Genomic DNA, 12,909 nt, shown 5'->3' with positions numbered 1-12,909 from the left:
TCACTTTTCTCATTTGTAAAATACAGACAGAACGGCGAATGTCTCTGGCTTTTGAGAATGAAATGAACTGACAAAAGGAAAGCACTTTAAAAAAATGCCTGAAACCAAATGAGCATTCAGTAAGGGTTATTTTGAACTAACAGTCCTCTCCACAAAACACACAACAATCCAACATATCACAAAACTGCCTAATTCATGCTTCCTAATATCATCATCCACTGTACTTCCTTTTCACACTTACTATACTAGAATCATTCATTTTCCCAAGAAACTCACTTACATTACAAATCTAGGTCCTCTAAGCCTCTCCTCCTCACCATCCAAACACCTTCACACATTGAGCTCTAAAGTGTTAACGATTTCTCTCACTAGAGAACATTATTCAAGAAGTAAAGATTGTGTCATTGTCAATATTTCCTGAAGTTCTCATGTTCATTACATTTATTAACTGGTGTTACAGAAAATTTCTTTCCTATATTAAGCACTCAATAAATGCATCTGGAACACACATGTCCGTATATTATCTACATAAACTTTTTATACATGCAATACCTTACAGCTCCATTCTGATTACAACATTCTAGAAACATTACTGCTGGCATTCTGGTGTAGCATGCCACTCTTCCACCTGTGACAGCAGTACCCCATATGGATGCTCGTTCTAATCTGGGCCATTCTATTTCCAACCCAACTTTCTGCTAATGGCCTGGGAAAGCAGCACGACTAGGTCTTGGACCCCTGCACCTACATGGGAGACCTTGAAGAAGTTTCTGGTTCTGAGCTTCACACCAGCTCAACTCTGGTTGCTGCGGTGATTTGCGGAGTAAAGTAGTAGATGGAGGCTCTCTCTCTCTCTTTTCTCTCTGACATTCAAGTAAAATAACTAAATCTTAAATATACATATATAAATATCTCTGCAAGTATGTAAATAAACAAACAAATAAATGAATGAATGAATGTGTGTGTGTGTGTGTGTGTGTAAGACCTTCATCATACTCAGGAAATTTCATGCAGATTTTTAACTTCACCTACAGGTCTCAAATGACTAGTTTGTTTGGGCTTTTTTTCAGTTGTTGTTCATTAAAGGTTTATTATTTAGTTGAAAGGTGGATTTCTACAGACAGGGAGAAGTCTTGTATCTGCTACTCCACTCCCCAAATGGTTGCAATAGCCACAGCTGAGCTGATCTGAAGCCAGGAGCTTCCTCCAGGTCTCCCACATGGGTGGCAGCGCTCAAGGACTTATGCCATTCTCCATTGCTTTCCCAAGCTATAAGCAGGGAGCTGGGACCGAGGAGCCAGAACTCAAACTGGTGTCCATATTGGATGCTGGTGCCACAGGCAAAGGATCAGCCTGCTGAGCCATATACCAGCATTTCATTTGATTAATCTTCAGTGTAGATGAAACTATGAGAAATACAGAACTCTCATAGAATACTGGCAGTAGAAAATTTAATATATATTTTTTATAAGAAATACTTTAATAAGAGTGCTAAATTTTGTTATTGAATTTACCTTAATAACAAAGCATCTGCAAGAGAAACAAAAATTATTTGTACAAGAATGTTCATCATTCTCTTTATAATGCAGATAAATGGAAATTATGAATTACAGTTTTCATACCTCAATGGGCTCTTTCAGAGGTGTTACTGGTATTACTCTATTATGAAAAACACTACAATATAAATACATGTCATTGTTACCTAAAAATACATGCTGCAGTTACAATTACATAAAAAATATTATTTACATAAATATTCAAAACATTATAGAGTTTATATTTCTTGTGGGGAGCAGGGGCTAAAGCCATTCCTGGGATTAGGAGGGGCCGTCCCAAGATGGCAGCTGGCCCAGGGCCAGGAGGCAGGGTTGGTCTCACCAGCAGGTAAACAAGAAGTCTCAGGAATAGGCGAATGCCCCCACTGTGATTATATCATTGCTACTGGCCTATCAGTGCCAAGTAGACCCACGGGGAGAAGTGATTGGTGGAGAACTATACAAAAGTAGCCAGTAAAAGCTAGACAGATGGATGATGCCGGACTAGGGCGGACGGACAGAAGACTGACAACAGACGGATGAGAAAGACTGGGGGGGCGGGAAGAAGGGTAGCAGAAAGGAGACGGGGAAAGTACAAGAAGAATAAATATGGGAAGAAGGGTGGCGGAAATTAGGGCTAGAGAAGCGGCAGAGGAAAGCTTAGACCAATGAGGACAGGAGCAGTGGAGAAACGCAGCTGCTTTTGGCAATAAGGGGTCTGGTTGCAGATCCAGGTTTTCCCAGGCCCTCAAGAGTGTGCTTCGTTGTTTTTAGTGTCGCTGCTGCTGGGTGGCAGCGGCAATTTCTGAATGATTTCTAATACTGAAATACATATTTGTATAAGCAATTTTTAATCAAGAAAATATTGCACCACAAAAGACATTTAATTAAAAAGTCAGTAACACATTACAAAATGGCAAATACCTCTGGGTAAACTTCAAATATGGCGTATAGTCTATCACAGCAGGGAAGCTGCCATCCAATCCTTCTCCCTTTAGGCAGAAACTAAAACAAGAGAGAAGAAATGCTAGCATTAATGTAAAAAACTCAGATCAAAGGCAAATGTTACACACAATCTCTTAAGGAGACTTTTTTTTTCCATTAAATTCTAAGTGACATTTTTACTTGCCATTTGACCATTACTTTTAACAAATAAACACCTTAATAAAATATTCTGAACCAAAAACAATGACAAAACACTTAACAAGTGTTATACACAGGTACTGAGCAAAGTAAGATACACCAAAGTCTATTCGAATTTTATCTCTTCATTTGACACTATCTTGAAATCTCACTAGAGATTTTTCAAAGGATGATTTACTCTTTGTACATAGTAAAAAAATTTCTAAGATGACAATAGGTATTTCCTACAAATATCTTAATAGAAAATAAGGGTCTTTAAAACTCCGATTAAAAGACCTGGATCTTAGACTCGCTGATGCTAAAAATCCTCTAACCTCCACTGTCTGAGACCATGGGAACAAAGAAAGATTGGATTTTCCAAAGTCATATGGTGAGTGTTGTACCCCAAATCAGTAATCCTTCATTCTGTTTGACAGAATGCACAAAAAGACCATGGGTAGGAGAGAAAGGTGCTTGGTTTTAGGATGACCATTACAAAAAGAAAAAGGAAACACTCTGGAAAGATAATATAGGGCTATTTATAAAATATGGGTTGATACTTAGTAGGAAAGACATTCATATACAAATTCTCCCTCTCTGGTTTCTTTCAGAAGTTTGTCCTGACATTCTAATATCAAGGATACACATGCACTTTTCCAGATGTACGGAGGAAATCACAGGAGCAGCGCTGTATGCAGCCTTTCCGTCACTTACAGAAATGTTACTAACAGATCTTTGAGAATTCACTTTGGGTCAGCACACAGGATAATGGTATATAATAAACCAACAGCTATCTCAGGTTTTTACTATTTTTTTGTAAATAAAAAAAGACTTAATAGGATTTAGACAAAGCCAACAATATGCAATATTAAGAGAAAGATTAACCTCATACTCTATTCATCACATTCATCCCAATATTTCAAGTGGTTAACTTTATTCTAGTTTGCTAAACCTTATGTTAGATTTTAAAAGGACAAACATTCTGAAAAGCCAGCGATTTACTGTTAAAAGATAAATTCCATAAAAACATGAAGAATTAGTTTTAAATTTCAAGATCTGAAAGTAGATTTTTTTTAAGTTTCATATTTATTTGGTGAATACTCTCGAATTTTAAAGCTCTGTATTTTAATGAAACATGTTTCATTCCTGTGTTTAATTTTTCTTATAGACGTATCTTTTAATATAACAAAGTCTGGGATCAGTTAATGAAATGCAAAATGATGGTTCCATAAATTTATAAAGAAGCCACAACATACATGTTTACCACTTGTTATTTTCATCTAGAACCAGTTCACCTTGTTGGAAAAAAAAGTAAATACTTACACTACTATTTGATATTTTAGATTCATAACACAGAAACCAAAGTATGATATTGCATCAGAGTCTTCATCTCAATGTGATCCTAGAAATGAAGTTTTTCTAGGAGTGCATCTACTTGAAAGCTGAAGTCAAAAGGCACTAACAGAAATGACCAGGGACCGCAGCACGCTGTGCCCAAGCTTTCCTCCTACCCCAGAGAGCAAGCTGCTCAGTCGTTTGGGTTTCAGATCGACTCCTTTCTGAAACACAACCCACAAATCAAACCCCAACATGCAACTGAAAGGGGGAAAAGAAAGCAAGGAGAAACTACCATAAGAGAGAATTTAAAAATGGAACCACTTAGCTAAGTACCTGAAATCAATCGCATTGAGTCCTAGTAGCATGCCAGCCAGCATATTTGCTTCCTCACCCAAGACAATCGCTCCATCTTCATAAAATCTCCTAAAATGTGAAAAGCATGAATACATAAATATTAAGAACAGACCGAAGTTTGCTTTGGAGAGATCACCATTAGCTCATAATCACACAACAAAAGTTACATTTTACTTAACAAATTTGATCCTCAAATCTTGCACATAGTTAAGCTAATGAAAAGCACACCTGTCTTCCTAAGCATAAGCAGTTTAAGTGTTTCTATGTCTTTTAAAAAGAATCTCCACAGGGACTCACTGAGCACACGCTATGCAAGAACTTTCCCTCACAGGGAAGCACTCTAAATGTAAAGGTAAAGGTGGCCAATTCATGGATTTACACTGTCCTTCCAAAAGCATAGGGACTAGTTCTACATATACAACAAAAAGAACGTGTTCCTCTTAATTCCGAGGTTTACTGACAATGCTAAGACCCCAGATGCTTGACACTGTGATCTGTGCTTATCTCAATCCTGCATCGTTACTACAACAGACGAGCTATCAGGACAGTCACACACAAAAATGACCCACTCACTGTCACCTAGACACGAGCGTGACTGTGAATCGACCTTTGCTCATTCCAGGAAAGCCTGCTGTTTGAGTAATAATATTATAACACACTTCTGAAAAAATACCATAAAACTCTCATGTACCTAAGGTAATTTTTCCACAAAAGAATGTAAGATCATTGTACCAGTTTATTAAAGTACAGTACTCTACCAAAGCAAGCTTCTGTACCATCATGAGGTATCTCTCTACTCCCCTATTAACTAAAACAAAGACATTCTGGCAAATTTTAGTTTTGTTTTCATGAATTTGTAAAGGCTATAAGGCTGTAATATGTCATGAACATACCATTACTTTTGAATAACTCTTCACAGTTTACCAAGTACTTCTATTTAATACTTACAAAAAAGCCCAAGAAATAATCAACACAGAGGAGCTGTCCTTAGTTTCAAGTAGCCATTTGCACGGGACTTAACTTTATAGTTTGCCCAAGCTTATACAGATACATTACTCATGAAGTCAAAAATAGTCTTGAAGTTCTATGTATATTCTATTAAATCATATTTGTGGTGAAACAAAAATATTTAAAGACAATTTAACCAGTGTAATACTTTAGGAGGAATTTTAAATAAAGAAAAAAATAATATAAGGAGGCAAATAAGAGATGATTATTTGTCTTGGAACGGTGAAAGCCAGCACACAAACACCGGAGGGAAATGGAGCTTGGAGTCAAGGTCGGCTTCCTCAGACATAAGGGAATTGCTTTCACTGAATTATATAAAAGCAGGCGGGGGCAGGGAGCCAAAACCTTCTAGCCTAACAAAGATTTGTAAAACAAATGTGAGGATTAAATTCTCACGTTTCAAAGAAAGTTAAAGGTATCTAGACAAATACATATACCAGTACTTTAAAAAGTTCATGGAATTCTAACATTTATTTTGGTTCAGAAATGTTTTAAGACTTCTGCGATCAGGCACTTTTGCATTTTTTATTTCCTTATCTTTTCTTGATGCTAGAAGCCTGTGAGTGCTTCTCTTCCAGTTCCTCTCATATATAATAGTATATGACTTACATTAACACTACACAACAGACCGCTGTGAGCTACTGCGAAGCTGTGGTGCTGCACAACACAGGAAGTCTTTATGTCTGTGTTTCTGTATCTGTCAGCTAACCTCCCTCTCCTGGCCCCAGTCTCTACTAATCGCTGTTCAGATCAATATTCACTTGCTAGTTACTAACCCACATGAAAGAAAAAAAAAATGTATTATTTGCCTGTCAGTGTCTGGATTATTTCACTTGGTATGGTCATTTCCAGTTCCTCCTATGTAGCTGCAAATATCAGGATGTCATTTTTTGTGGCTATGTAATATTCGGCTCTCCATCATGTTTTTTCATCCATCAAAGGATACCTACACTGACTCCCTGTCTTGTCTGCTATGGATGTGACTATGAGACTGCAGCTCCCCACCTGACAGGCTGAGTTCCTTCCTTCAGACACAAACACACTGCTGTGGGGTCCTATGGTTAAGATCCACTTGTGGTTTTCTGAAGAACATCCACTCTACTGTCCAGTGGCTGTCTTCATTGGCATTCCTCCCAAGACTGTGTAAGGGTTCCCTTTTCTCCACAGCCTTGCTAATTATTTTTTTTTTGTATTTTTTATAACATTTATTGTAATGAGCGAGATAATATGTCACTGTCATTCTGATTTGTATTTCTGGTAGCTAATATTACTGAGCCCCTTTTAAAATAGTTGTCAGCCATTTGTATTTTTCCTTTTGATAAACATCTTTTAGATCCTTCGACCTTTTTTAACTATATTGCTGTTGACTTTTAGTTTTCATTAGATATTCTAGATATTATATGTATGTCAAATGGAAAGTTGGTGCAAAAACTAAATCTACAAATGCTTTCTTCATGAAACACATTTTCAATGGATTCTATCAAGATGCCTCATTTTCCCGAGATTTTTACCACCATATATACGGCCAAGTAGGCTGCTGTCAGAAGCCAGTACTGACTTCTGGCAAATGTGCTTATAGGTCCACAGAATCTATGGGGTTACCTGTTCTAGAAAGGAACTCTGGATGTGAGTGCTGTGAGTCACCTATTATTCCTAGCATCCCCTATACACGAAAAGGCCCCACTCCCTACCTGGATCCTACTATAGTTTAAAATTCTATTCTAGGAATCAGAATAAAATGATTCTTCATTACTTCCTGATGTGAACATCGCATTCAACACTGTTGAGGAATTACCAAAAATAAACAAAGCCTGAACTGGATTGAGAGATTTCTTTCAAAGTCTTAAAGGTCTTCCATATGCTTTTATTTTTTTTTTAAATGTATCAATTATTGCTTTAGTGAGTGTTAGGGAATAAGGAGACTTCAGTTTTATCCATAAGCAAGTAAAGTTTTAAAGCTACTTTTTAAGAGAAAATTAGATGCTTGCTATACATGAAATTAGTAATTCCACTCAAATAAAACCCTATCTCAAGTGTAGTACAGCCTCAATCTGCACAACATTATAGTTACAGGGAGGACAAAACAAATAAACTGTATGTTACACATGAAATCTTCTTGTCATTAGATTTAGTTATAGGGAAAATATATCTTTTTCAGAAAAAAAAAATATTCCTAAGTATTTAAAAAGGATCTGAAAGAACACTGGGTTGAACATATCTGAAAAGATGCTTTATGACTCAATCAAATACTTTAATTACTCATACGAATTAAAGAAGGAGACAGTTAAAAAATTATTTTCTTCTTCCCTTAACCAAACTGATATAACAAAGTTTGACTGAAATTTTGATTCTGTGTATTAGCACATTCTGAAACTTCAAAATTTCTACCATTTCATCTCAGAGAAAACTAAAATATTAAATGATGTTTGCTGTTTTAACTATGGTTATACACTCAATAGGTCAAGAACAAAAGCCAAGATAACTAATCCAATAATAGTAAAAATTTATTTCTTGTCTTAAAATATTTTTTGTTCCTAAGAAAATATTTTTATGAAAAAAAATCTAACCAAAAACACAAACTGAAATCTAAGAACACATCATAAATATTTAGCATACCAAGGTGAAAAATATGAAAGAAATTTTCTTTTAGCATTCACATTTTAGACTACATCTTCAGTTTTGCATTGCAGAACCAAAGCAGCCATCTGATATTATTGTGATCTAGAGGGAAAAAAATCTTCATTTTTATTAGCTATTCTTTCCAACAATTTGCATGTTGTTCAGGAAAACACTAGAAATTAAAAATAACTCTTACAACATACTGTTTCTATGATCACACATAATTTAACTCTAACTGAAGTCTGTCTCCATAATGCTATCATAGCTCATTCTATTTTAAGACTTTTCAGGTGGTTCAACAACGAACACCTTTGGGATGGAATCCAAGATGTAGATTAAGATATAAGTTATGCTGATGTTACATAATAAGTTTTGAATTTTTCTTTTATGGGAGTTCACAATTGCTTCACAAACTTAAAGTACAACATAAAAATAAGATAATGCTAATCTAACAAAACAAAATTCATTATCAACATTTTTGTTCTTTTATCCAATCTAATGTATATTCAAGAGACTACGGGGGGGGGTGCATAAAGAAATTCTGCCCTCAAGACAGGCAGAACTTTCTCAGCCACATGAATTATAAATGCATCTCCCATTCTGAAAATTGGATTTTCACTTTTTGATGGCATTTTAGAAGTAAAACATTGCAAACTAAGTTTCTGCCCAGCTTATCTGCTCTCTCTTTTGTCCCAATATTTTCTTTTCTAAGAGAGTAACACAATACTGGTATTAGATCTAGGAAACTATCTAATTCAAACAAAGATTGGCATGCGTAGCATTCCACAAGTACCTGGTCCCTGATTTATGAAGGATCAGCCAAGATTGCTCAACTTTATGATGGTAAAAAACCCCACACATATTCAGTAGGAACTGCACTCTGTTTCTGAATCTGCTCTTCCCCTGGCCTGGAGGTGTGAAGTACAGAGTGGGGTGGGAGCAGCGACAAGCGGCGGTCTGCGCAGATCCCACGGTTACCATACTTCCGGTCAGGATGATTCCACCCAGCTGGTGGCTAATGTCAGTGTTCTGAGCAGTTTTAAATAATCTAGATTAGGAGAATTAGTAGGTTGGACATCCTAGATGCATCTTCAATTTTAGATATTTTCAACTGACCACGGATTTATCAGGATCTAACTCACCCCGACTTGAGGAGCATGTTTATACACTGTGCTCTTCTCTACACAACAGGTACCTTTGATATTTAATTTATAAATCAGACAAAGAGATTAACAGAACAATGATAGCAACATATTTTCATAATAACAAATTACCTATTCCTTTATTTTCCTTTTAATATTTTTGGAATAAAATTGTCTGCAGGTAACTGAAGCTGTAGAAAGCCATCCCACAGGCCGGAGAGGGGTGGGTGGGTAGGGGCATTGGAAAGTATAACTTCTAAGCGTACTGAGATTATAAAACTCTTAGATTCCTGCCATAATCCAGCCAAGTATTACCATTCTAACTACTTTTTCTAAGATTCAGGAAGTGTTCAGCAAATCATACATACTTTTTGAAGCATGATAGTATCTTATGAAATTTTATACTTTACTTCTTCTCCTATTTATATGTAAATATTGACAAAATTAACATTTCTTCAGAGCATAATTTTAACATTACAAAATACATACTGGGAGGAAGCTCCAGGATCCTGGCTTTATCCTAGGACAGCTGCTGAAGTTGTGCCATTTAGAGAGCGAACTAACCAATGAAAGGGTTCTTTCTTACTTTCTAATTCCACCTTTCAAATATTTTTTAAAATAATTTTATCATTACACCTTATATTTCTATAACTTTATATTTGTCCATACTTAATATTTTCAATTCTTGCTGGAATATTTTCAGTTCTGCTTCAAAGATTACAACCTACTTAACTTTTCTGTCTTTCAGTCAATGGATAGCACTTTCAGTGAAGCGATTCAGCTTTTACTTCACTCATCAGTTACTTCTGGGTCTTTCCTTACAACCTACCACAGCAACTTGTTTTCACTCTCTCAGCTTCCCAGTGCTGGCTACTTGCAATGACACTACAATGTTTAAACCATGAAACTCTATACAGGACTTCTTCCTTCATTGCTCATAAAGCTAGTAAAAAAAAAATTGACGTGAATATTTCTGATTATGTGGAGCCATAGTCATGCATTCCTCCAGCTGATGGTCAGACCTACATATTAATGCTTTCCAGTGTGCCTGCCTTAGTTCATGGAGCTCCTCCTCCTGCACTGGGGGAACGAACACATGTGTCACCCTTAGGGTATTGTTACTCTTGAAAGCAAAGAGAACAGCAGAAATCTACCAGAATCGGATACTGTCAAGATTCCTGCAGGACTAGGGATTACCTCTGATCCCTGAACAAGGGTTACCTCAGGAAGCATTCAGATACAAGGTAAGATACAAACTCGATTTCAAATAATTACATCTTTAAAATATGTTTCGTTTCCTAGAACCCAGCAATGTATCTGCATTTTATTTGTATTTATGAAGTTTCTTTGATGTTATTTCAGCAAAAGATAATAAGTTACGGAAAAACAAGGTTGTGTGTGTGTGTTTGCTATTTACACTATTATTTTTTGCTGAAATAACACGCAGTCCCTGCAGGTGAGCGCAAGAAGCAAGGCAAGGAGCAGCCCAGACAATGCCAGGTTACATGTGGATCAGGTCTGGGGACAGACCAGTCGGGGCCAGCACTTAACACCACCGGCAGATCTGCGAACCAGGGCAGGGAGCAGAGGAGCCAGGTCATAAGTCTATTTTTTTCTTGGGAATTATAAATTTAAACATTATTATTAACAATTAGGTTCATTTAATAATATGATTAAATTCTGCTTTCCATTTTACGAAAATATTTTTATTTCATTACTTTTGTAGAGTTGAATCCAGTTCCTTTTTATCAAAAAACATGGCTAAAATTAAGTACAAGGCATAAAATATTTCCCTTTGTAAACAACTTCTTCTAAAACAACCAATTCAGGAATGATTTCTACTCCACCCATTAACTGAAACCAAAAAACAAGACTAACCACTTAGAGAGATTATTCATGTCTTAATTCAAGTTAAGAAAACACAATCATAACTTTGCTGTAATATTGTGATAATATAAGAGCTGATTATTGTGTAAGCTTTGCTTTGGATTTAGTAAGATTTCTAGGTTTGAGTCACTAGATTATAACACTAAGCTCTATTTTTATTTTCAAAGATGTGGTGTTGTCCATGCCTATTATCTTTCATAATTAAATTTATTTATTAGTAATCACAAGCAAATACATCCTCTTAAAAGGTTCACTCCAAAGATGTAAGCTCACTGTCACCTTTTGTCTTTAGAAAACAGCCCTAGAGTATCATGTTGCTTGAAAAGAATTCAGTGTATGTATCTGTCATATTTTACGCAAATGTTTTAGTTACAGGTCTTTCTATCCTGACTAGATTTATAGTCAATCATGATTTTCTGCCTCTCCCAAATTACATGCTTAGTATCATGTACCCTACAAAGATGGTGGCATCTAAGTAAAGACACTGTAATTGGTACCAGCTAGTTTACTCAAAGAATGTTTCTTACAGACACCCAACTTTTCTTAAGATCCACGGCACAGAAGTTTAGATTCCAGATAATGATTTCTCTACAGAGAACTGCTTTAGTTTTTACCATGTTCTTCTTTTTCCAAAATAGAAGAACAGCAAAGTACGGTAATTTAGAAGTATTTAAGAGTGCAGCGCCACCGAATTTTCTTCAGTGAGGAAAATGTTTCATGTACATGCTTTCCAGTTTGCTGGCCATAAATTTTGCATGATTCTTGAACACCTAAACTGTAATGTATCAACTTGGGAGCTAAACAGAACTTTGTGCAATTCTAACTAATTTTATTCACATAGTGGCATGTCACTAGTGGCAGTGGACAGTGTGTGCTTGAGATAATGAAATTATAAAAGATTTCAATTCACAAATACTGTAGATATAGAAAAGACTGGCTCATTCAGTGACAACTATAGATGCACAGACAGAAGTAGGAATGACTACTACAGTAACATGAACCTTTTTTTTTCTAACATCAGAAGGAATCAACAAAGTCCTTTCTTTCACAAGGTACAGTATTTCATCTAAGAAAACAACATTATTATGGACCTCCTTGCAAAGACAATTAAGCAATGATTAATCACACATGAATACAAGCACTGCATGATTCAATGATTCATGAGAATTTTCTATAAGTAACCTTGGTGGTATAAAAAGAGGAAGATGTTACAGCAATTTTGTACTTTGATTTCCAAATTGGTCATGGAAAAGTCTATAGGCAGAATGGAGCTTCAAGTGCTCCAAGTGTGACAAACAGAAAAATGATATTACAGGAATAATCTGTATCTTTCTACATAAACCAATGTAGATGCATGTTGGATTGCCAAACTGTGTTTTCCTGAGAAGACAGTGGATTTTATCTGAGTAAGAAAGGGAAAAAATAAAACAGACAAGGGCTATAGATTCTCATATTTTGATTTCTAAATCTTTTAATAACTTTCAAATAATTAAAAAATGCAAAAGACTTTGAAACCTGGTTGTCTTGAAGTCCCTCAGAGCTGTAGAGATGTACTCAGATAAATGCTTTTCCATGAGGGCTACTCTGATCCAGGCTCTACCCTAAAAGGAAGAAAAAATAATTAGATATAAAAAATTATATTTTAATTCAATGTGTCATCAAGAACACAAGCATTTTAATGTGCAAAAGACTCATCCAAAATACATATTTGACAAAACTAAGAAAACTATCTTAATTAAATAAAATGGGTAAATGTTGCTATCTAGACTGCAGGGTTGGTTTCTTGGAAGACAAAAGGTACAAGTACATTTAATACCTTCTAAACAGACAGCACATTAGCACTGTTACCTGAGTTAGACTTCTTTTCAATTCTATAATAAAATCATTAACATTAAAACCCAGGT

General features: G+C 35.8%; 1 protein-coding gene across 1 annotated transcript in view; it reads right to left on the bottom strand.

Moving 5' to 3' along the window:
• Positions 1 to 12,909, bottom strand: part of RUNDC3B (RUN domain containing 3B) — an 88,188-nt gene that overhangs the window by 35,973 nt on the left and 39,306 nt on the right. Inside the window, exons 4-6 of the mRNA XM_040964987.1 lie at positions 12,521 to 12,606; positions 4,329 to 4,418; positions 2,460 to 2,540 (exon numbers count right to left, since the gene is read on the bottom strand). Of these exons, the coding sequence (XP_040820921.1) occupies positions 2,460 to 2,540; positions 4,329 to 4,418; positions 12,521 to 12,606 (257 nt within the window). The remainder of the gene's footprint in view (positions 1 to 2,459; positions 2,541 to 4,328; positions 4,419 to 12,520; positions 12,607 to 12,909) is intronic.

Source organism: Ochotona curzoniae, unplaced genomic scaffold (assembly GCF_017591425.1).
Source record: "Ochotona curzoniae isolate NIBS_2020 unplaced genomic scaffold, NIBS_Ocur_1.0 scaffold_3835, whole genome shotgun sequence".
NCBI lineage: Eukaryota > Metazoa > Chordata > Mammalia > Lagomorpha > Ochotonidae > Ochotona > Ochotona curzoniae.
Note: the sequence above shows the minus strand (reverse complement) of the source record. Positions and strands in the feature narration are given on the sequence as shown.